The sequence below is a fragment of the Schistocerca serialis genome, chromosome 6 (assembly GCF_023864345.2).
Source record: "Schistocerca serialis cubense isolate TAMUIC-IGC-003099 chromosome 6, iqSchSeri2.2, whole genome shotgun sequence".
In the NCBI taxonomy this organism is placed as follows: domain Eukaryota; kingdom Metazoa; phylum Arthropoda; class Insecta; order Orthoptera; family Acrididae; genus Schistocerca; species Schistocerca serialis.
Genome location: NC_064643.1, coordinates 48,745,374 through 48,772,300, shown reverse-complemented (window position 1 = coordinate 48,772,300; position 26,927 = coordinate 48,745,374). Strand labels below are relative to the sequence as shown.

At 41.0% G+C, this 26,927-nt stretch overlaps 1 protein-coding gene across 1 annotated transcript in view; it reads right to left on the bottom strand.

The window, feature by feature from the left end:
• LOC126484232 (uncharacterized) overlaps positions 1–26,927 on the bottom strand; it is a 421,255-nt gene that overhangs the window by 230,206 nt on the left and 164,122 nt on the right. The window contains exon 6 of the mRNA XM_050107648.1: positions 18,429–18,485. Within this exon, the coding sequence (XP_049963605.1) occupies positions 18,429–18,485 (57 nt within the window). The remainder of the gene's footprint in view (positions 1–18,428; positions 18,486–26,927) is intronic.

The following is a 26,927-nucleotide window of genomic DNA, read 5'->3' as shown; positions in this document are numbered from 1 at the left end:
ATCCTTGGCACGACCCAGACCAGCAGAGAACACGGACGAGAATTCAGAACACAATCCATCCAGCTGTTGATACGGAATATCCTCAGATATGAGGTGCACATCATCATCAATGGAGAACCCGAACAACTGGAAAGCATCATAACCGAACAGGTTTTCAGTGCCCGCATGATCCACCACATAAAACGTGAGGGGCCTAACAACAGACTTGTAGGCAGTGGAAGCATCAAACTGGCCAACGATAGGAATCTTCTGCTTATTATAAGTTCGCAGATTTCGCGTAACTGGAGACAAGGGAGGGGAGCCCAACTCCAAATACGTGCGAGAATTAATGAGAGTCACTGCAGAGCCAGTGTCCACTTGCATGCGAATGTCTTTGTCCAGAACACGAACAGTAACAAACAACTTATTTGTTTGAGAAAGCACACAGTTAACATCCATGTCCGATGCCTCGTCCTCGTCGACAGGAACTTTAGGGGACTGACACACACAAGCAATGTGGCCTTTTTTCCTACATGAATTACACGTGGCCCAACGTTTTGGACACGCGGCCCTGTCATGCTGTACGAAACAACGTGGACAAGAAGGAAGTGCGGAACGAACCTGCTTCTGTGGTTGCTGTTTTCGCTGCGAGCGTGGCGGCCCAACGCGACGTTGTTGACGAGTGAACCGCCGCGACATCGTCGTTCCCCTGTGAAACAGGCAAATTGTCCGTGTCGAAAGTGGTCTGTACAGCGCCTACATCACACCACGCTTCTATTTGCGCACCAGCAGCGTGAGACACTTCAAAAGATTGAGCGATGCTTAGCACTTCCGACAACGACGGGTTTGGTAGTTGTAAGGCACGTTGCCGAACTTCTTTATCAGGAGCAAGCCGTAGAATAGCGTCCCGAACCATTGAATCAGCATAAGACTCATGATGAGTGTCCGTGACAAACTGACATTTCCTACTCAGACCGTGTAGTTACGCCGCCCAAGCCCGGTAAGATTGATGGGGCTGTTTACGGCACCGGTAGAACGCCACGCGGGCGGCAACGACGTGGGTGTTTTTTCGGTAATAGGTAGACAATAAGTCACACATTTCTTGGACGGACAGAGAGGCAGGTTCCTGCAGAGGGGCTAACTGAGATAGCAGCTGATAGATCCGTGGGGAAATCCAAGATAGAAATAACGACTTACACATAGGAGCGTCGACAACGCCGAAAGCCAAGAAGTGTTGCCGCAAACGCTTCTCATAATCCTCCCAGTCTTCAGCGGCCTCGTCGTAAGGAGGGAACGGAGGCGGAGAAGAGGAAGACAGACGATGAGTAAGCGACGTCGACAACGCCTGAATAGCAGCCGTCAGCTGTGTTTGTTGTTCAACAAGCGCTTGCAGAAGCTGTTCCACGTCTTCCCCGACACGAACAGACAATTCCACAACGCAGGAAAAAAAAATATCCGACTTCGTTGCCAAAAAGTGTTATAACCTTTAAGCACTAATAAATTGTGTGGATATGCAAATGTAGAACAATAGCGGGTTACATGCTACCAACTCTGAATCTGTCATTAGACTGCTGTGCCGTGACATGCGGCCGGCGCCGTTCATAGCCAGGTGGCGCTCCCGCGCTGAGCCGAGTTGCGGAGCGCCTCTATCGCCGTGTTCGCGTACTGACGTAGCGGCACTTTTAAATTTCGTGGCACTGTCACAACAAAAACGTTTAAAAGAGTTAGTACAAGAGATTGAACTAGCATTTTTGCACTGTCTGATAATGCGACGACACTTTGCAAGCAACTGTTTATAACGAATACAGTTCTCCTTTGTGGGATGATGTTCAAAGACACGGACAGGATATATCTGCAAGCAGACTACATCTTGGCGTTCGTCAGTCTACCAGGGGAATGGGACATGTAGTAGAGAAGAGGTGCAGGGGATGGATCATTCTGCAGTGGCAAGGATAACATTGTAAAGTACTCTTCCTGATCGTCACTGCTGTGGAAATGTCGTTCGTCGACGGTGAACATTACTGGGACGACGTGTCACTGTCAACAGGTGGCCGGCCCGGCCCGGCCTACCAGTTATTGTTTCTTGTGATTACTGGTCAGTCTGTGTCATGGACCTGCTGACTATACACATTGTTTTGATTTTGAGTGCATTTTGTTGTTCACCACGGTTATTGTTAGCGTATAAAGTAAAAATTGTAGAACAATCCGATAAAGGAGGTATGGGTAAACAGCTGACTGAGATGTAAATTGTTGGACAAACAAGGACATGAAAAGGAGCAAACCTACACTTTTAAACTTTGTGTCAATGCTTGAAAATGAAAATGGTAGTTCTTCAAAAAAACCAATGAAGGTGGCATCAAACAAAAATTCAGAAGGTGGTCTTTTCAGGTGGTTTTTGCAGCAATGTTCTATGGAAAACCAATTTTCGGGTCGGATTCTTTGTGAAAAAGTTAGGTCAGAAGATTGGTTGTTCATTCTTTAAAGCAAGTAACGTCTGGCTAAAAAATTTTAAGTGCACGCACTGTGTCCTTGAATTACATTTAAGTGTCGAGAAGTTATTAGCAGACTCCCAAGCTGCAGCAGATTTAACTGAAAAATTTAAGGTTGTAGCAGACTCCTGTGATACTAAGCTTTTGTACAATGCTGACGAAACCAGTCTTGTTTGGAAGGCTCTGCCTAAAACCACTTTAGCATCTAAAAGAGAGTGTAGTGTTCCGCGACAATGTTAGTAAAGACCGTGTTATGGTGCTTACCTGTGCAAACACTACGGGCAGCCATAAGACACCTGTTTTGATGATAGGGAAGTCAAAAAGCCCGAGAGCATTTTTTTTTTTTTATATAAAAACCAACACAAGGTTTGGATGACTGCAATATTGTTTACTGAGTGGTACAATGAAATTTTTACCCCTGATGTGTAAAAGCAACAAAAAGCTCTTGGAAGATAAGGCAATAAACTGCTTTTGATTGATGATAATGCACCAACTCATCCCACCAGAGAATTGAAGGAAAGAGGGAATGGACAGTTCATAACAATCTGTTTACTACCAAACGTAACAAGCTTGTTGCAACCACTAGACCAGTCTGTTATCGAAACTATGAAACGATATTAAAGAGGGCAACTTTTGCTAGAGAGCAAAGATGAAGATTTGCTCGGTAACCACCAAAAAATAAATAAGAAATATTTTGCTTACATGGTGGTGGAAGTACTGAGCTCATTATTAAAATGTGCGTGGAACAAGTTGAAAGGCATATCAACTGAAGAAAAAAAAAAGAAGAAAAAGGAAAAAGAAGCCCCAGAAAAGCAAATGGAAGAGAAGGAGAAGATGAGGATGGCATGTCAATTGAGGAATTAAAAAACATTCTTTTAAACATTCCTTGACGTTCAGTGTTAGTGCTGAAAATACAGGAGAATGGATGGCATGTGATTTGTCAGATCCTGGGTTTCAAATTCTAAATGATGATGATGAACTTATTGAAAGTGAGAGAGAAGCAAGTGTTGAGCAAGATGATGACCTTAATGACTAAGTTGCAGCAGACATGGGACCATCAACTAATGAAATGTTTGCCAGCCTCAAAACTGCGTTGAAATTGATGGAGCATCAGACTGACTGTGACCACAAGCAACTTCTTACTGTCAAGCGGATGCTTGACTTGGCTGCCCGAGAACAGATGAAGACAGTCAAGTGGTTTACTTTGATCGAACAAACAATGACTTTCAGCACCGGTACTGTACAGTTTGCTATATAACATCTACGTAAAAGTGTTGCATTTTCATTTTAATTCATTAAAACCTCTTTTTTTAAACTATTTCTTCTCCAATTTTCAACAAAGTATTAAATTATTGTAATCAAAATATGTAGACTTTTTTTAAAAAAATCAATTATCTGAATTTTTTATTATCTAAATTGATCCAGTCCCAATCAATTCGGATAACTGGAGTTGTCCTGTATATCAGAAATAGTGATTCATCAAAGAAAAAAACATCGATATCAACGTTATCTTCTCCTCATTTACAGTCCAGAGAATGGTTTGCTGCAGCTCTCCTCCAAGTCTGTTGTGTGCAAGCCTCTTCATTTCTGTTCTGGATCACAACTGCTGCCTACCTGGTAACAGTAGTCAAGCCCCAGTCTCCCCTGCAGCTTTACCTCCCTCCCCCCCCTTTTCCCATCACTTCCCTCCAATACTGAACTGGTGATTCTTTGATTCCTCGGAATGTGTCTTATCATCTACACCCTTCTTTTAGTCCATTTGTATCACGAATTTCTTTTTTGCCCAACTCAATTCGGGACATTCTCATTTGATACACACACCCAGTCTCAGGCATCCTTGTTTAGCACCACATTTCGAAAGCTTCTGTTCTCTACTTGTCTCGACTGTTTATCATCCACATTCCATTTCAGTATGAGGCTACAGTCCAGAAAAATACTTCCTAAATTCAGTATTAACAAACTTCTTTTCCAGAAATAATTTTGCCTCTATAGCCAGCCTGAAGTTTATAATCTCTTCACTTCATCCACCATCAGTTATTTTGCTGCCCCAATAACAAAACTCATCAATTACTTTTAGGGTCTCATTAACTACTCCATTTCCCTCATCACCACCCAAACTGATTACATTCAATTACCCTCATTTCACTTTTATCGGTGTTCCTTTTATAATCTCATTTCGAGGCACTTTCCATTCCATTACACTTTCTCCCTAGTCTTTTGCCATTTTGGACCGAATTACAATGCTGTCAGCAGTCTATAAAGTTCTATCCCTCCTCTCTAAATTTCAATACCTTTCCAAAATTTCTCCTTAGTTTCCTTAACAAGTTGCTCAATGCAAACACTGAATAACTTTATGGATAAGACTACAACCCTGTCTCATTCTATTTTCAACCACTGCTTTCCTTTCATGTACTTCAACCATACAACTGCAGACCTGTTTCTGTACAACTCGTATATAACCTTTCAGTACCCGTACGGAACTACGATGTCAACTTGTCCCACTCGGTGCAGCCTGGGTGATGATAAAGAGCTGACGAAACTGGTTGCCAGACAACATTCGGATCGCCTGACTAAAGCACATGGCACCCGACACTACAGAAAATTTAATTGGTCCTTCTCTCTTGTTCAAGGCAAAATGTATGGAGTTGCTAATACGTTTGCTTCTCCGTAGAATGTACCCAACTGGTTAAGACAGCCATGACCAACAACACTCATGAATTTATCATCAAACAGGGAGAAATAACTATCAGTTTTTTATATATATATATATATATATATATATATATATATATATATATATATATATATATATATATAAACCCCACTCCGAACTGGACACCTGAAACCTGCCTCTACTGCCCCACTTAACAATCTATGTAGGGAAGCTTCAACAATCATTACACACAATGAAAAGATAGGCCCAACAGTATCAACAGCAAAACACTAACTAACAGGGCCTAATGTTGTAACTTCAAGTCGAACAAATATATTTCAAGGAAGACGCAAGACATGAAAGTCACAGATCAAGTAAACAGAGTAAGACGTGTGTACACTTTAACAGTCAAATCATAACTCAGTCCAAGTCTAGCGGCCGCTGGCTGGCTGGCCGCTTAAATGGCGCTGCTGCTGCTGCATGGCTGGCAGACAGCGCCGCATGTAGAGGACGCGTGTAACTGCGCGGCGGCACTTTGAAAGATCAGCGAGTCACAACACTTTTCCCCCTTTGAATTTTTTGCGCAGGTCTTGATGGAGGTGTTGTTTGACTGGCCGTAAAGTCTCAAGGAGGAGGCTTCCCGTACGGACGGATGTGTCCCCGATGATAACGGGTCAAGATGACAGGAGATGTGGGGGTCGAATCTGCTGGGGCCCCGTGCACCAACTTGCCCGTTGCGGCAAGTCCGGTTGTTATAACAGGAGACATGGGCGATGTGTCCACGTTCATAGGAGAAGGAGGCGAGTAGAGTTGCTCCGACAGATGATGGTCATCTGGTTCATGCATGGGCACGTCTCCTGGTGGTGTCAGTTCTTGTGCTGGCACCGATATGATGGTGAGAGGAGTGCGTTATGAGCAATGAGAGACTCCAGTATCCCGAGAGACAGGTAGAGCCGAAGGTGGTGAAGTGGCATCCAGAACAGGCGTTGCCGGCACACGAGGCCGAAGCTGGTCCGAATGATGCACTGCAACACCCATGTCCGTCTGGATTTCATACAGGCGTTGGCCACGGCGTCGTAAGATGCGGTCAGGACTCCATTTTGGCCACCTGCCATATCCCCGTACCCATACAAGGTCGTCGGCGGTGAACCGGCCAAGGGAGGGCACCTGCGGCCGTGAGGTGGAAGGCCGCAGAAGATGAAGTAGCGTGCGGGGCTGTCGGCCAAGTAAGAACTCAGCCGGGCTGTGGTTGCCCATGGGGGTGAAACGGTAAGAAGCCAGAAATTGGAAAAGCGCATCATCAGCAGCAGAAGTAGTCAGGAGTTCCCTCATCTGAGCCTTAAATGTGCGGACAAGTCGTCCAGCGTCATCGTTTGACTGTGGATGGAATGGAGGGGCCGTGACATGCATGACGCCGTGATAGGCACAAAAATCCGCAAAATCGGAAAAGGCAAATTGCGGACCATTATCAGTAACAAGAGTAGTGGGAAGGCCTTCGAAAGAGAAAATGTGAGCTAGAGCATTGGTGGTTGCCACGGTGGTAGGCGACGTGCAACGGACAATGAAAGGAAAGTTAGAGTAGGCGTCAATAACGAGAAGCCACTAAGTACCTAAAAAAGGTCCCGCGAAGTCAGCATGAATACACTCCCAGAGCTTCTCAGGCGAAGGTCACGGTGATAAAGATGACTTTGGGGCGGCGGCCTGTGACACACAAGGGCCGCCGACCATGAGTGTGATTTCAGAGTCGATGCTGGGCCAGTACACGTGACAGCGCGCCAGAGATTTTGTGCGAGAGACACCCCAGTGCCCTTGGTGAAGGAGGCGCAAGACCGAAGCACGCAAAGACGCAGGTACCACAACACGTGGCGAAGCATTTTCAGTGGAAAGGAGGATAACACCATCCCTAACCGTGAGGCGGTAACGCAAAGCGTGGTAGTTCCGCAATGGATCTTAGCGGAAGGACGATCTGGCCAACCCTTCTGAATACAGCGTAAAACCTGGGAGAGGGTAGGGTCAGAACCCGTAGCAGCCGCCAGCCGGTCCCCAGTGATGGGGAACCCATCCACAACTCGCTGCTCAGCAACATCCACGTGGAAACACAAAAGTTCGTCCCTGTCGAATGCCAGATCAGGACCCATGGGAAGGCGAGACAGAGCATCAGCATTCGCATGTTGAGCTGTCGGCTGGAAATGAATCACATAATTGAAACGAGACAAGTAAAGAGCCCAACACTGGAGGCAGTGTGCAGCCTCGTCGGGAAGTGACGTTGATGGATGAAACAAGGAAAGAAGTGGTTTGTGATCCATAACAAAACGAAATTTGGATCCACAGAGAAAAACACCAAACTTATGAAGAGCATAAATAATGGCCAAAGCTTCTTTTTCAATTTGAGAATACTTTTGTTGGGCATCCATGAGCGTTTTGGAGGCATAAGCAATGGGTTGTTCAGAACCGTCAGAAAAACTGTGCACAAGGACTGCACTGACCACGTATTGAGAGGCATCCGTGGCAAGAACAAGATGTTGGCCAGGTCGATAAGTAGCCAGGCACGGGGCCTGTTTCAGCATAGTCTTCAATTTCTGGAAAACCGCATCGCATGACGCGGACCAGTGAAAAGGCACGTTTTTATGCAACAGGCGATGCAACGGCTGAGCCACTGAAGCAGGTGATGGTAAAAACTTGTGATAGTATGCTATTTTCCCCATGAAGACCTGCAGTTCCTTAACAGATGTAGGGTGAGGAAGGGCATCGATCGCAGCGACAGTTTGCTGAAGCGGACGAATACCATCCGGAGAGAGTCGAAACCCCAAGTACATGATAGATGTCTGAAAAAATTTTGATTTCTGAAGATTACACTTAAGACGGGCAGTCTGTAAGACATGAAAAAGTGTGCGGAGATTTTGAAGATGGTCATCAGTGGTGGAGCCAGTGACAAAATGTCGTCCTGGTAATTTATACACCCACGGACAGTGAGCAGTAATTGCTCCAAGAATCACTGATGGAGAGCAGGGGCGCTGGCAACTCCGAATGGCAATCATTGGTATTGATAGGGGCCGAAACGCGTGTTAAGGACCAGAAACTGCCGGGAAGCAGCGTTGAGAGGAAGTTGATGATAAGCTTCTGACAGGTCAAGTTTAGAAAAATACTGGCCTCCAGCAAGTTTAGTGAACAGTTCTTCAGGTAGAGGCATAGGGTAAGTGTCAATAAGGCATTGAGCATTTACAGTGGCTTTGTAATCGCCACAGAGACGAATATCACAATTTGGCTTAGCAACGACGACGACAGGAGAGGACCACTTACTGGAAGTGACAGGAAGCAAGACCCCTGAAGCAGTGAGACGATCAACCTCCCATTTGACCTGATCACGAAGGGCCACAGGAATGGGCCGAGCCCGAAAAAACGGGCCAAGCAGTGGGTTTGAGTGTGATATGAGCTTCAAAGTCCTTTGCACGGCCTAACCCAGGAGAAAAAAGGGACGAAAATGTCGTCGACAAGGAATCCAATTGAGCATAAGGAATAGCATCAGAGACGATATTGACAGAGTCATCTATGGAGAACCCAAAAACGCGAAAGGCATCACAACCAAAAAGATTCTCTGCGTTACTATGACCGACCACAAATATGGGAACAGTGCGAATGACAGATTTGTAAGATACCTCAGCATCAAATTGTCCCAAGAGAGAAATCTTCTGTTTGTTGTAAGTCCGTAATTGCCTAGTGAGTGGTGACAGGATTGGAGAACCCAACTGAAGATACATCTGAGAATTGATGATAGTGGCACCAGAACCAGTATCCACCTGCATGCGAACATCTCGGCCAAGTATATGGACAGTGAGGAATAACTCCCCTGAAAGGGTAGAAGTACAATTGACAGACAACACAATCAGAATCACCGTCATGTTCATGATCATCATGTATGCGGTCAGATTTGCAAACGGATGACACATGACACTTCTTTTTTTTATTGCATTTGTGACCCACGGCCCAACGTTGTGGACAATCTACTCGTGAATGTTCCATAAAACACCGCGGACATGAAGGAAGTTGCCGTGGGTTTTGCTGCAGTTTCTTAGAGGTTAGTTTACGGTTAGGCCGAGGCTGCGCTTGGGAGCGTACTGCGGCCACATCGGCCGGCGGGGATACGCCACACGCTTCGTCAACATCACACAGAGGTTGTATTTCCCCGACGTCACCCCATGCCTCTATTTGTGCTCCAGTGGCACGAGAAATTTCAAAAGACTGAGCAATGGATAGGACTTCATCTAGAGTCGGATTTGCCAACTGAAGGGCACGTTGCCTAACTTCTTTGTCGGGAGCCGACCGGATAATAGCATCCCGTACCATGGAATCGGCATAGGATTCTGTGTGAACTTCAGTAACAAATTGACACTTTCTACTGAGTACGTGAAGTTCAGGAGCCCAAGCGCGATAAAATTGATTCGGTTGTTTTTGACAACGATAAAAGGCAACACGAGAGGCTACCACATGCGTTTGCTTTAGAAAATAGACGGACAGAAGTGAGCACATTTCAGCAAAGGACAAAGACGCAGGATCTTTCAAAGGAGCCAATTGCGACAACAACCGATACATTTGAGGTGAAATCCATGAAAGGAGCAGAGACTTACATGTTTGTTCATCTGCGACATGAAATGCCAAGAAGTGCTGTCGAAGACGTTTCTCGTAATCAGACCAGTCTTCCGCTGTCTCGTTGTAAGAAGGAAAAGTAGGTAGAGACAACAACGAGAGACGCCCCGCATTTGATGCTGCGACGAAATGACGAATCGCATTTGTGAGAAGCGTTTGCTGTTCTATGAGACATTGCAATAGTTGCTCTAAAGTAGCCATGGAAACATGTGGGTCAACGATGGAAAAGAAAAATCCCATCCTTGTCGCCAATTGTTATAACTTCAAGTTGAACAAATATATTTCAAGGAAGACGCAATACATGAAAGTCACAGATCAAGTAAGCAGAGTAAGACGTGTGTACACTTTAACAGTCAAATCATAACTGAGTCCAAGTCTAGCGGCCGCTGGCTGGCTAGCCGCTTAGGTGCTGCTGCTGCTGCTGCTGCTGCTGCTGCATGGCTGGCAGACAGTGCCGAATGTAGAGGACGCGCGTAACTGCGCGGCGGCACTTTGAAAGATCGGCGAGTCACAACACCTAAGGTAACTATTTCTACGATTTGATGCAAAAGAGAAAGACTCTTCTAAACCAGCAGCTAGGAGCCGAAAATACAATCCATATTTATGCTTTGTAAGCAAAACAATGAGAACATACCACTGCAAGGGACCTGCAGAATACTCTTGAGACTTCCCACACAGCCAAAACTGCCCAGCTGTAATTGAAATAACAATAAGCATCCTCTTATCTGGTCCTATTCCCATCTGCGATGGCATTTTAAGATTGCAGACTGGAAGAATCTCTTCAACCATCTTGACAAATGCTTAGGGTGAATACCAGCTTCTGTTGAAAACTACCAGACACTCACAAGAACAATGACTGAAACACCAAGGAAGACCAGCCCTAGAGGATTCCACAACATGTACATACTGGGATCAGATGCCTAGTGTGAAAAGTTAGCGTACTGAAGGAAGCTCAACACAAGAAACAGATAGAAACAGTCACCAACATGGATTTTGTTTGAGAGATATAGAAGACAAGGCTGGTCATCTTTAAAGGTATCAGACAGAGAACTAAAGGATTCAAAAGGTAAGATGACCCTGCTCCCAGATGAGACTCCAAACCAAGTCATGATTTCTTCCAGAACCCCAAAGGACAAAGCACACACCACACGTAACAAACATGAACATACAGTCTTGAAGACATTTACCACAGACTAGACCGTATTTTCCCAGCCATTCAGTACAAGACAACAACACTGGCACTCAAAACATTAAAGTGGAAGAGGTACCAGGGCCTGAATTACAGTTGTAGTGGTAGTAGTAGTATGGTATTCTGCCTTACAGCAAGTCTTGTCACGGGTTAACTTTTGTCTGTCCATAGCCAGTATTTTCATTTCTGAATATTTGTCTCCTTTGATATTGTCCAGCATTTGATATCTTCTATTTCCTCTTCCCCTTTTTCCCTCCACCATTCCTTCTATTCCTTCTTTCAATAAACAGTCCCTCCTCAAACAATGTCCAATCCAGTTCTGCTTTCTCTTTCTGATGACTCACAGCATGTTTCTTTCTTCTCCAACTCTTCTTAATGCTTCTTCATTCCTTACTCGGTCTTCCCATTTCACTTTTTCCATTCTTCTCCATATCCACATCTCTTCATCTTCCTTCCTCAATGTCCAGGTCTCCACAAAATATAGTGTAACGCTCCAGATGTAACATTTGGCAAATATTTTTCTCAGATCTTCGTTTAGTGGTCCCCAAAGTAATTTCCGTTTCCTCTTGAATCCTTCTTTTGCCATTGCAATTATTTTCCTAATTTCTGTTGAGCAATACATATCATCCATTATTACACTTCCCAAGTAATTGAAGTTATTCACTTGCTCTATTTCCTCTCCCCCTATTTTCATGCGGCATTTTCTCCCCTTTCCTCCAATTACCATGCTTTTCGTTTTCTTCTTGTTAATCTTCATTCCATATTCTTCTAATTTTTTGTTTAGATCATCTAACATTTGTTCCCTCTCTCTCTTGCACTCTCTGCCATCACAACCATGTCGTCTGCAAATCTTGTACACTCCACTCTCCGACCTCCTATACAAACTCCTCTCCTTCCATCAAAACTTTCACTTACGGTATATGTACCAAAAACTGGATGACAGAGTTCTGTAACAATACTGTCGCAGAAGAAACTGTGTAGCACCATGGTGTAGGGGATATGATACTAAACTGTTGCATAGAGGGTCGTGAGTTCAAAACTCACCTGGATTATACAATTTTAGTTTCTATATACGGTTCAAGTACATTCTATAAGTATCCACAAATGTCGAGTCATCGTACTGGAATGTTCTGTAGCTGTATATATACAATGTGTGTTCTGGCCGGAGGAAGTTTGCTCCACACTCATGTATGTGGATTAGTGAATTTAGTGTTCGACATTCATCTCATTACACCTTCTCCTATGTGACATTATTCTGGTGGAGACACTGGGTACTGGAACTTGTGATAGTGCACATTATCGACGACACAGTGGCTCCCATCAGGACACGACAGAGCCCCCGTTTACATGGCGAGCCATATTCAACAGATCACAATCTATCGGAGACAGAAGAAGAAGAGGACGTTTCGATGATAGCAACTGTGTGCCACCACATGAGACATCCTTCCGGGTTCTCTGGTGACAATGACCAAGATCCAAACAAGTGGCTGAAGGTATATAAGCATATAGCCAAATTTAAGAAATGAGATGACACCGTCTGTTTGGCTAACGTATTTTTCTACTCAGAGTGTGCTGCCAAGCAATGGTATGAGATCAACAAGGAGAAGTTCACAAGCTGGGAGGTATTCCAGGCAGAACTGTGCAAGTATTTCGGCGCCACACAATGACAGAAGTGCAAGGCTGAAGATAAATTAAAGTTCAGGGCACAGCGCCCAGGAGAAACTACAGCATCCTACATTCAAGACGTCTTGGAGCTGTGTAAAATAGTGGATACTAGAATGGAGGAGGAAGATAAGGTTGTACATCTCATGCAGGGTGTTGCTGAGGACATGTATCAAGCCCTAGTCCTGAAGGAGGTTTCGACAGCAGACTATTTCATAAAATGGTTCCAGTATATCGAGACAATGTATCAAAAAAGAATTACACGCAAGAAGTTTGAATGGCTTCCAAAAGTCATATCGATGTACGTGATGGAGGCAGCAACTGATATCACAAGTGTTCATCAGACAGACAGAGAGGAAGTTCAGAAGGCACTTGAATAGCACAGCGAGCAAAAAACCGAGACGCTTCAAGAGGTCATACGAGAGAAATTGGAACAGACGTTGAACCCAATCTCCCGTCCTTCATTTCCCTTTAAAATGGTGAAAATGTCGAGACCCAGGCAGAGTTACGTTCCTACAATGCCGCATAAGGGACCTGTTTGGGCACTAAGGAAGATTGACGTCTGGAGGACCCAGGATAACCAACCAGTAGACCTCCACTGCTGACGACTGGGACATGTGGTGCGATATTGTTGAGAAAGGCGGTGGTTATCTGATGACACCCGTACCAGAAGATAGCAGACCAATCTTAGCCAATGCCAGCTCTAGGAGGACGAAGATGAACAAGATGATGGGGGTGTAGCACGACGTAGGTCACCATCACTGGAAGCTAGCCGCTGGAGAGGACGCTCCCCAACACGCTGATAAGGTCTCCATAATCGTTTAGAAGCTCCAGCCAATCACCTAGCCACAGAAACCTGGAAAACTAAAGGGTACGACCTTCCTTGGAGGTGAGGCTGCTGAGGAGAAAGATCCTCCGCCATCGATCACTACAAAAATGATAGGAAACTACGTTCATATCCTAATGGATGGCTAACTAGCCCAAGCTCTCGTGGACTCTGGAGCATCATCTTCAGTCATTTCGGAGACGTACAGCAGCCAGTTGCAGGAAAACCGTATTCGTCGACAACAAAACATCTCTTTTGAAGGTGGCTAATGGGAAATACGTAAAACCTACAGGAATATGTACCATTCGTGTGGGTATAAGTGGCCATATACAGCCCTTAGAATTCATAGCCCTACAAGAGTGTAGTCATGACATTCTCAGATGGGACTTTTTGAAAGATTCTCCGGCAATTATAGATTGTGGTCACTTGAAGATTATGCTAGACGTAATGAGATTCTCTGTACAGGAAGATGTGCAACTGAGTGTGTGAAGACTATGTACGCTGGATGAAGAGATCATTCCTGCAGTCAGCACTAGAAAGGTAACTGTTACGTATCATGCCATGCATCAACCCATGGATCTTGTAGTGGATTGTAAAAGAAGCATACTACTGGAGAATAACTTCGTGGTCCCAGGCTCTGTCGTCTTGATTAAGAACGGAGTCGGTGAATTGTGGATAGTTAACTGTCGCTGAGAATCACAGATCCTTCCAAGACGCATGTGCATAGCAAACGCTGAGCTGTTAATTGAAGAATAGCTGAGCGTCATAGAAACCTCCCATGCTGAGTTTGAGGGTGAAATTAGTGCTACCACTAGGAGACAAGATCTTCTAGCTCGACTATCACCAGATTTCAATAGAAGAAGCTACTTGCCATTCTTCAAGAGTTCACTGAATGCTTCAATCCACAGGTGAAGAGCAAATTAGACAAATCGATGGTGAAGCAGCAAACTAGCATGAAGACTATCAACCAATAAACCAGAGATCATACCGTGTATCAGCAATGGAATGTAGAATAATTTGTGACGAGGTAGAGAAAATGATGAAGAATGACATCATTCAGCCTTCGCAGAGCCCATGGTTGTCACCAGTGGCCCTCGTCAGGAAGAAGGATGACAGTTGGCGCTTTTGTGTTGATTACAGGAAGCTTAATAAGATAACTAATAAGGATGTTTACCCTCTTCCATCAACTGATGATACACTAGATTGTCTGAAGGAGGCTAAGTTTTTCTCTACCATGGACATGTACACAGGATACTAGCAAATTGAAGTAGATGAGGCTGATCATGAGAAAACTGCATTCATCACCCCTGAGGGACTGTATGAGATTAAAGTAATGCCGTTTGGTTTGTGTAATGCACCAACAACTTTTGAATGGACGATGGAGAATCTTCTAAGTCACCTGAATAGGATGATGTGTCTTTGTTATTTAGATGACATTATAGTGTTCTCAGAGACATTTGATGAGTGTATAAAAAGACGAGGATATAAAATGTAGACTGGCAACGGCAAGGAAATCGTTTCTGAAGAAGAGAAATTTGTTAACATCGAGTATAAATTTAAGTGTCAGGACGTCGTTTCTGAAAGTATTTGTAAGGAGTGTAGCCATGTACGGAAGTGAAACATGGAGAATAAATAGTTTGGACAAGAAGAGAATAGAAGCTTTTAAAATGTGGTGCTACAGAAGAATGTTGAAGATTAGATGGGTAGATCACGTAACTAATGAGGAGGTATTGAGTAGGATTGGGGAGAAGAGAAGTTTGTGCCAGAACTTGACTAGAAGAAGGGATCAATTGGTATGACATGTCCTGAGGCATCAAGGGATCACAAATTTGGCATTGGAGAGCAGTGTAGAGGGTAAAAATCGTAGAGAGAGACCAAGAGATGAATACACTAAGCAGATTCAGAAGGATGTAGGTTGCAGTAGGTACTGTGAGATGAAGGAGCTTGCACAGGATAGATTAGCATGGAGAGCTGCATCAAACCAGTCTCCGGACTGAAGACCACAACAACAACAACAACAACAACAACAACATAAAAAGACTGAGGGCCGTTCTGAAGTGTCTCGAACAAGGCGGACTGAGACTTAATCCAAGAAAGTGTCTCTCTGGAGCAAAAGAAATCAAAATACTTGGACACCTTGCGTAGAACGAAGGTGTGCGGCCACACTCAGAAAAGGTGACAGCTATAACGGAACTTCCTATTCCGAAAAGTATTAGAGATGGGAGAAGCTCCCTTGAATTATGTTATTATTACAGTTGTTTTATCAAAGACTTTTGTATCAAAGCCAGGCCACTCCAAGAGTTGTTCAAAGCTGACGCTAAATTTATCTGGGGTGGCACTTAACAAGATTCTTTCAATGTGTTGCGAAAAGCTCTTGACGACTGACCCTGTACTTGGTGTCAATGATGAGAGAGTACCTACAGAACTACACACAGATGCCAGCGAGTATGGGATCAGTGTCGTTCCGGTGCAAAATTCGGATGGAAAAGAGAAGGTTATAGCCTTCTAGGACAGTTATAAAAGCCGAGAGAAACTACATAACTACAGAAAGAGAATGTCTTGCTGTGATTTGGGCCAAGTGCAAATTTCGACAGTATCTCTATGGAAGAGCATTCACAGCTGTTACAGACCATCACTCACTTTGTTGGTTGACAGATCTTAAGTAACCATCCAACAGAACAACTCGCCAGGTGGGCACTATGTCTTCAAGAGTATGACATTACCACAGTGTACAAAAGTGGAAGAAAACACAAAGATGCCGACTGTCTCTCAAGAAACCCTGTGCAAGAACATCAAGACCTTGATGCAGATAGTGACTGTCTCGCTGCACTCCAGCATCTCTCTGCTGAGCAGAAGGACACCAAGATATCTCAAATAATGCTTGCCTTAAATCAGTCAGAGGATGTGAAAGGAAAATTTAAGGTAGTTAATAGATTACTTTGCAAGAAAAACTTTGGTCCGTTTGGAAAGATGTGGATACCAGTGATTCCTAAACACATGCGCTTAGATATTCTACAGAAATTCCATGGCACACCTGAGACCAGACATTTAGGATTTATTAAGACCTACAATAGAATCAGCAATGAGACTTCATTTTTCAACTGCATGGTTCAAGAGCTACCTGGGCGTGAGGGGACAGATGTTAGTAAAAGGGGGCAGACAACATATAGACTTGTAGAGGCTTCTCTGTGAGTCTGCACCAACTTGCAGATGCTGTCTGCAAACCTGCTGAAACTTTTAACATAGGACTTTCTCAACAAATAATTGTTAATTATTTTAATGTGATGTGTTTAAATTATACAACTGATATACTTTATTCCATCATCCTACGTACCACAGATGTTAAAAAACGTTTTTTACTCATATTTGTAATTTTTTTCATAACTTTAACTGAAGCTCAAAGTTGAAATTTATACTGATGTTTTAGATCATAAAGTCCTATTAAGTATGTAATTTTCTGATTTTTATTTAGTTTCCTATCAAAGATATTGCAGACCACAAAATGAAAAAAAAATTTAAAAATCTTCTGTACGTCCATCTTTTCAGAGATGGCTGGTGATTTGGCTGTTCACTACAGACTGAAAGGTGTTTGATTTGACATACTCAAAAAAATCAATTTTCAAAATAGTGTGTTTTCTTCAGTGTAAGCTTCCCAACATTGATATTCCATAAACAGTGACTACACTATATAGTATAACTGCACAAAAATATTAAGACTGAGAAATTACTCCTTCTTTGGGAAACCGATGAAAAATTGATTTTTTGAATTTGTGCTTTTCATTTGATAGATACATGGTGAACAATTAAGAAACTGCTTGGGGAAAAAAGGTCTTTGCAGCCTTAAATAAATTGGCCACTATTTCTGAACAGTTTTGAGTCTACTGATAATTAGGTAATTCAGCCAGCGAATATCCAATTTTTCTGAGATAGCAAAGTAATTAGTTACTTTTGGAGATAAATGTAGCTCCCTTGTTGGTGTACATGAGACTATACGTCAATGTTGCTGATTTCCTAATACTTTTTGCAATTTAGAAGACTATTTCATTTCAGAATCTAAATTACTTAACGTTGAGTGACATTAATCAGTTCTATAAACTTACTTTATTTAAAAAGCAATGAAAAATTTTAATTACATTAATTTTAAATAAATCAGACAGTAAAAGTCGGAGAGGAGTTTTAATTTGGGGATGCAAAATAGCTGACAGTGGCCAAGGCAGATACTGTGTAACGTTTACACACGCAAAAAAATTAGTTAATTAATTAATTAAGGTGTCGACAGACAGACGGACAACAACATGATCCTATAAGGGTTCTGTTTTTACTGACTGAGGTATGGAATCCTAAAAATGACGAAAGTGAGAGCAGTCAATAGGCTTCTCTCCTGCTGAACAATTTGCTGTTACATTACGCTTCTTAGCTACTGGAGATTCGTACAGCTCCTTAATGTACATGCATAGGATTTCCAAATCCAAAATCAGTGAAATAATACCAAAAGGGTGTCAGGCTATTATAAAGGTTCTTCAGAGAGAAATTGAAGTGCCGAAATAACTTATTTTTATTGATTGCTTACAACAAAATACCACTGAAGTTATCACACAGATGTAGACATTTAACTGTTTTCTCTTAAAATAAAAACGTTTTCTGTTTCCATTTGCTGCCCCTAGTGAACGTCTATTGGCATTAACTTTATTTCCGTAATTTCACTCTGTTCAAATTATTCTGGTTTTTCAAGTTTTGCCTCAAAAATTAAGTCCTGGATTTTCTTCTGCAGAATGGTAACCCTTTTTTATTATGAAATTCTTGTAGTCCACAATCAATATATTCTGAAAATGAAGTCAATTGATCTTCCGTGGAGGTCCTCTTTAAAACTTCAAGTGCATGATCGGCAGACAAATTATTTTGAATCATTTTCGCAATCTTCTGCGGTGGAATTTGGGGTTGCTCCAAATGTGTACTAGAAGTACTACAAGTACTCACAGTACTCACGCTTTGTATTTCTTCCAGTTGTGAGTCGTCATCTTCTCTTACTTCTTCTGATGTACCCTAAAAAAATGGAAAAAATGTTCAGAATCTTTGTTTACTTTCTTCAGGTACCGCAAACTGAAGCACAATGGGAGAAAATGGCATGACAATTTGAGCTTTGCTGTAATTTCTCTCACTGCATAGGGGCTTTAGATGGAAAACATGTTTGAATTGTTAACCCTGCTAATGCTGGAAGCACTTATTACAACTATAAAGACACTTCCAGCATTGTGTTAATGGCATTAGTGGATGCTGATTACCAATTTCTTTATGCACATGTGGGAGTGAAACGACGTATTTAAGATGGAGGTGTACACAGTTGATTATGTGTACCCAAGATGCAACACCACGCGTCTGCCTGTCTGCATATATGGTAGAAAATACATCTACAGCACTGGAAACAAAATTGCTGGGAATTTATGTTGTGTATTAGGTTTGTATCAATCACCAAATGGTGTAATTAAAACCTTCTTTGAACAGCTGGAAGATATAATCCAACACCTCTCAAAAACATATGCTCATTTGATCATTATAGGAGATCTGAACATAGACACAAGTAAAAATACGGTCAATACTAAGACCCTACTGGACTTATTGAGCATATACAATCTAAAATTAAAAACAGATAAACCAACCAGAGTAACAAAGCATAGTGAAACCATAATTGATCATGTAATAACAAATATTCCTACATGCTGTTGTGACGCACAGGTAATAAACTCCTCATCAGCAGACCATTTTGCAATCATGATAGACATAAATATAAAGACTAGTGATTCAGTGCAGAAGATATGGGAGATGAGAAGACAGAACTACCCACATTACATAAATCTGCTAAAAAAGATGTCAGAGGCAGAAAACTGGGAAACAATATATGCAGCTAAAGATGCAAACACCAAATGGAACCAGTTTTTTTTCTTTATTCGATTATTACTATGATGTTACATGTCCTGTTAGTAAAAGGCTTGTCAAAAAGCAACAACAACAAAAAACTGGGTGACTGGAGAAGTAATCCATGCCAGAAATAATCTGAGAGTGTATTATGACCTCTCAAAAAAAAAAAAAAAAAAAAAAAAAAAAAAAAAAAAAAAAAAAAAACTGAGGCCTACAACACACTGTATAAAATAAAAAATAAAGAGTACTGTAGTTTTATCAGAGAAACTAAAGCATCATTCATCAGGATGTCTATAGATAAGGGAAAGAACTACTCAAAAGGTTTATGGTCTTTCATTAATGAAGAGAGAGGAAAAGTAACAAATCGGGCAGAGGACATCTGCCCACTGATGAGTGGGAAAAGCAACGCAAACCCTCTGGAAGTAGCGAATACTTTTAACAGATATTATATTACTGTAGCAGACGAATTAATAAGACAAAATAAAACAAATGCAGTAAGTAAATTGTTAAACCCCCTCACATACAAATCATACTATGGTTTTCATACCTACAACAGATACAGAAGTGTCAAACCTAATAAAACAACTTAAAATTAAACATTCATCTGGCTTGGATGGTGTCACGTCACATCTCATAAAGGAATGCAGAGAATGTATATTAAAACCATTGACAAACATGCTGAATGCTGCGATAGAAGAAGGTATATTTTTCAGATTCACTGAAAGTAAGTAAAGTGAAGCCAATATTTAAGAAAGGGAACAGGGATGAATCAGGAAATTACTGGCCATTATCATTGATCTCAACATTTGCTAAAATCTATGAAATGATAATAAAGAATAGAATTGTAAGTTTTATAACAAAGTACAGTATAGTGCATTCATCACAACATGGGAAGTCAACAAAAACAGCATCGACAGATATAATTGAGCACATTCTTAATTTACTTGACAGGCAACAAAAGACTTGTAGGATTTTTATGGACCTATCTAAGGCATTTGATTGTGTGAACAACTCAAAATTAATGATGAAATTATATCAGTATGGAATTAGAGGAAAATGCTATGACATACATTACAAATAGGAAACAATGCACACAAATCAGACATACTAGTGGGGGAAATATAGCAAACTACAGATCAGAAACTATTTATACTCTACGTAAATTACTTCCCTAGCTATATAAATCAGAAACTTATAATGTATGCTGATGACACAACAATCATTTGCACAGCTGACACAAAGGAGGAGCTTGAGAAGGAAGCACTCCTGAATATCGAAAATGCAAATAAATATTTAACACAAAACAACCTGTTTACGAATCAGTCTAAAACAATGAATGTAGTATTTCAGACCAAGCATAGTGAAAGTTATTATATAAATGTTAATATAAATGGAAAGACTATTAAAGAAGTAACCAGCACAAACTTTCTAGGAACTATAATAGACAAACATTTGGCATGGGGGGAGCACATAGATGCACTGTGTAAAAAGATAAACAAACAGATCTTCATCGTGCATAAAACAGCAAAGACTGTGGATGATAAAGTCCTCAGATCAGTGTTTTATGGACTTGTCTTCCTCCATTTGTCTTATTCAGTTTATATATGGGGAAGTGCACAAGCTGACTACTTAAAAAGAATATTCACAATTCAGAAAAGGGCAGTGAGGTGCATTGCAAAAATACCACCAAGACAGACCTGTAGGCTAGCTTTTGTACTCTATAATATTATGACAGTATATTCACTGTACATATACCAAAGCATAATGGTAGTAAGGTCAAGCGATAAATACCTCCTAAATAAAGATGTACACAAACACGGTACAAGAGGAAATGATAAACAGAAATCTAAAACTGTCTATGACTGCCCCTGAAGAAGCAGGCAAAATCATTAAAAAAGAAACAGACCTAAAATGTTTTAAAAATCATTTGAAACTATATCTCACAGAGAAATGTATATACAGTTTGAGTGAATACTAAGATGGTGTTTAAATATGTTATATCATTACTGAAATGTACCTTTAAAAATTATCATTTCTGTATGTTGTTTGGATTTGTGTGTATATATAATGTGAAACATGTAATACCTTTGTATGCTTATAGACTATTTTTGTTTATTTATTTGTTTATTTATATACAACCAAACCAAGTTTGATGTTAATAGCCTATTGTATGACACACCCAATACTGTCAGCTGGATTTTCAGCTGGAGTCCATGGGCAAAGAATAAATAAATAAATAAATTTGTGCCTTGTTAAGCTACGTTCACACTGAGGTATTTGTCATGGAGATTTGTGCCTGGCACATGCAGCTGATGAGGTGTGGCACATGCCCCAAGTTCTTGCAAGCTGTACCTGCATCGTCGACACTAGAATTCCGACAAACACTCTGTTCCAGCACATGTGCGTCTCCATTCGCCAAGCGATAAAACGTATTTTACATAGCAGTTAGTGTTATAACTTGTAATCTCGTCCAATTTTGCTTTCGTTTGCGAATATGGAGTGGACGAAGAACAACACAATGAAACTAACTGAAGAATTTCATGAAAGGCGTTCTTTGTGGGATCCATCATCCCCGACTATAAAAATCACGACGCCAAACGGGATGAAATTCATCAGTTAGCGTGTTTATTCAGCGTTTCTGAGAAAGAGATGGACAGTAAACGCCATAATTTAAGATCTCAATTCCTGCGGGAATATAATAAATCAATGACAAAGCCGTCAGGATCAGGGAGAGAAGATGTTTACATATCTAAGTGGTATGCCTGCAATTCACTGCTACTCATGAAGGATATAAACACACCAAGAGAGAGTTTATCAATGTTTGATATAAGAAAGAGCATATTTATTTCTCATGATTATTTATGTAACACTGATGAATGTGAATGTGTTCTTTGCTGTAGTGCCCGAAAAGAAGTATTTTCGATGAACGATCACTGAACTATCTTTGACACTAAGCAAACAAATGTTGCCACTCCACTTGTCCTTCAGCAGTGAAAAATATGCTGCAAACTCATTTCTCACTTGCTTTGCACCTTCAGCAACATTTCTGCCGATTCTTGACTGCAATGTAAGTGGTGGATTGTCTCTCCATCTCTCAGGTTCTACAGTCTCTATTTCTACGTTTTCAGAATCAAAACTGCCTGGTGGTGAATAAATTAGGCGAGCTTCTCGATTTCTTCTTAGGAAGTTGTGAAGATAAATGCAGCACAAAACTACAACAGTCACTTTATGGGGATCAAAATGAATAGGTTTTTGGAGAACTCGAAAAACAGACGACAGTATCCCAAAGGCATTTTCGATGACTCTTCGGGCTCTACAGAGTCTGTAATTATATACTCTTTCTGTGCTGCCTTTGTTATGATTACCTGGAAAGGGTTTCATTATGTGTTCTTGTAGTGCAAAGGCATCGTCAGCAACAATTACGTAGAGGTGTGGACACTTCTCTTCCAGACAGAGGCTCTGGTTCTGGTAGGTGCGCCTCGCCTGCTTGAAGGGCTTTGTTAAAAGTTGTTCGGTTAAATACACCTTCGTCCAAAATACGTCCTTGCACTCCCACATCTGCATAAAGAAATTGGTAATCGGCATCCTCTAATGCCATTAACACATTGCTGAAAGTGGCTTTATAGTTGTAATAAGTGCTTCTAGCATCAGCAGGGTTAAAATTCGAATGTGTTTTCCATCTAAAGCGCTATGCAGTGAGGGAAACTACAGCGAAACTCAAATTGTCGTGCAATTTTCTCCCATTCTGCTTCAGTTTGCGGTACCTGAAAATAGTAAACAAAGATTCTGAACATTTTTTCCATTTTTTAGGGTACACCAGAAGTAGTAAGAGAAGACGATTAAATTACAGAAATAAACTTAATGCCAACAGATGTTCATGAGGGGCAGCAAAAGGAAACAGAAAATGTTTGTATTTTAAGAGAAAACAGTTAAATCCCTACATCTGAGTGTTAACTTCAGTGGTATTTTGTTCTAAGTAATCAATAAAAATAAGTTCTTACGGTACCTCAATTTCTCTTGTAAGTACCTTTATAATAGCCTGACACCCCTCTGGTATTATTTCACTGATTATGGATTTGGAAATCTTATGCATGTACATTAAAGAGCTGTATGAATCTCCAGTATCTAAGAAGCGTAATGTAACAGCAAGTTGTTCAGCAGGGGTTACAGCCTCTTGAAAATTTGTATCCTTCAGTGTGTAGTACTGTGCCGTTTTAGTAATACTTCAAAGTCCATCGTAGACATACGAACAAAATTTTTGAAGTCCTGTCTGTCCTGAAGTTTAAGGTCACGCATCACAGAAGTGTAAGCTCCATGACTACCCCGTTTATTGAGAAAGTTACGACTCACCACCTACGTTCCTTTCTCCACTTATTCTCCGTATTCATTATTATATTCACAGTGCTAGTGCACAGAAATAGAAGTTCTGCATCGGATGCCATGTTCCGTGAAATACTTGTTAACCCACATTCCTAGTTGCCCGGAAGTCTTTTGACACTGTTCCACTTCTTCAACCGTGGACCAGAATACGATTGAATGGAGTGTCTTCACAAATGTATGATTTCACAAACATATATTTTACTAACAGAATGAGTATGTTATACTGGACAGTGAATATTTAATACAAACAAAAGTAATGGCAGGCGTGCCCCGAGCGAGAGAAATAGGACCCTCGACATTCTCAATATACTCAAACTGTTTACCTGGTAGGTACAGCAGAACTATTAAGTTGATTTCTGACAATAATTTTGTCTACCAGCAAATATCACTGAGAGTTGCAGAAAGACAAAATCTGCACTCAGCATAATATTTGGCAGCTCATTTTAAATATGAATAGATGTAATATAATGTCCACAACAGAAAGAAAACAGGAACATGTCACATCATGTAGGTACGTACAACTGTTGATTATATAAAATTAGTATTAGGGAAGGCTAATCGAAGATTCAGATTTGTTGGAAGGGTTCTGGGGAAATGCAGTGCATCTGTAAAGAATAGCACATATGAGACGCAAGTGTGAATGATTCTACATTACTGCTTTCGCATATATTGGAACTGGACATGATATGTACATTAAATTAATATTTATTGCATTACATAGTTTTCTGGTGCGTTGTTTGCTTGTGTACTAATGTGAAATACAGAAACATAGTAATTTCAAAATTACTGAGTACAATATCCTGTATTTTTGAAAAGCCAGTATTACTATTTATTATTACTCATTATTGTTACCAGCAGTAATACAGAATTTTGAAATAAAATTAAAATATTAAACTGTCACTGAAAAATAAACAATGACAATTTTATGTGTATTTATTTATGCCATTGTCAAACAGTATCTCTGTATAGCTGAGATATACTTTGACCACTATTGGAGGAAATTTTGGAAATTTGTGGTAAGGTCTTATGGGACCAAACTGCTGAGATCATTGGTCTCTAAGCCAACACACTACTTAATCTAATTTACACTATGGACAACACACACACACACACACACACACACACACACACACACACACACACACGTCCGAGGGAGGACATGAAGCTCTGACAGGGGGAGCCACACGGACCGTGACAAGGTGCCTCAGACCGTGTGGCTACCCTGCACGGCTACTATTGGAGGAAATGGGTTGTAGAGAAACAAGTAAACCATGATCCGATGTAACGTGTGTGTTTCACGTTTACAGGTGCTCGATGGCGAGGTTATCGGCACCCTATGGGTGAAGCAGTGGCACATGTTGTATTGTTACTACTGGATCTAGGAACTATTTATTAGAATACTGAAAAAGGAAACTAAATTACTACGACTTCTCTTCGTGCTACTCTATCCTGTGCAAGCCTACTCATCTTTGAGTGACTAATGTGCCCTACATCCTTCTGAACCCGCTTACCGCATTAATCTCTTTGTCTCCCTCTACAATTTTTCCTAACACACTTCCCTCCAATGCTAAACTGGTATCCCTTGATGTCTCAGAAAGTGTCCTGTCAACAAATTCCTTCTTTTAGTCAAGTTGTGCCGCAAATTTCTTGTTCCCCCAATTCTGTTCAGTACCTCCTCAATAGTTGCACAATCTACCCATCTAATCTGCAGCATTCTTCTACAGCCAGTCTACGCTTTTTCCTGTTCATGTTTCACCTCCATATATGGCTACAATCCAGTAAAATAACTTCCGAAAAGACTCTCAGATACTTACATCTATATTCAATGCTAACAAATTTCCCTGGCCTTTGCCAGTCTACATTTTATATCCTCTCTACTTTGGCAATTATCAGTTATTTATGTAATTCCAACATTGGGTTGGTGTCAACATTGGCTCAATATATCTGTAATTTAGCATATTTCATCAAAATATAAGAGGTATTAGAGATAAAGTTAGTGAACTGCTAATAGATGTTAACTCTGAAATTATTGGTATATCAGAGCACCACTTAAATAATTTGATAATTCAGAGGCTTCCTTTACCAGGCTATAGATTAGCTGGCTGTTTCTCAAGGAGTTCCTTGCGGGGTGGGGGAGTGCTCTGTACGTAAAAAACAGTATTTCATTTGAGTCCATAGACGTATCACGACACTGCACTGAACAGATATTTGAAAGTTGTGCAGCATTAGTTGAATTTAATGAAACTAACTTCTAATTGCTGTTGTTTATAGGTCCCCTAACTCCGGCTTCAGAGCATTTTTGCTTAAGCTAGAGAGGGTTCTTCATTCACTTTGTAGGAAGTACCAGAAAGTAGTTATATGTGGTGACTTCAATATTAATTTTGTACATGATTGTGCAAGAAAAAGGATGTTGGCAGATGTTCATATGATCTGATGCAAACTGTGTTTTTTCCAATTAGGGTGCAGGGGAACAGTAGCACAGTCATAGACAATATTTTTATTCATTCTTCATTACTAGATGGGCATACTGTTAGTAAAAGGGTCAATGGCCTTTCAGACCATGATGCACAAATTTTAACACTAAAAGGTTTTTGTACTCAAACCAATGTCTTATTTAATTACAAACTACGTAGAAAAGTTAATCCAACAGCAATAGAGAGTTTTTCAAAACTTGTCAAGGATCAAGAGTGGCAAGATGTTTATAGTGCTGATAATATAGATGATAAATACAATGCTTTCCATAACACATTTCTCACGCTCTTTGAGGGTTGCTTTCCACTGGAACATTCTAAACGGGGTACTAGCAGTAATGGACAGCCCGGTTGGCTGACTAGTGGGATAAGGATATCATGTAGAAAAAAGCGGGAATTATATAAAAATGTTAGAGGTAGTCACAATCAAGCTACAGTAGCCCATTACAAACAGTATTGTAAGGCGCTTAAAATGTTATTAGTAAGGCAAAAAGTATGTGGTATGCAAATAGAATAGCTAATTCACAGGATAAAATTAAAGCCATATGGTCAGTTGTGAAGGAAGTGTCTGGCCAGCAGCACAAGGTTGACGATATAAAGTCAGTTCGCAGTAATAATATTTCTGTTACTGATAAATCAGATATATGTGCAGCATTTAACAACCATTTTCTGAGCATTGCTGGTGAATTAAATAAAAATTTAGTTTCTACAGGAAATC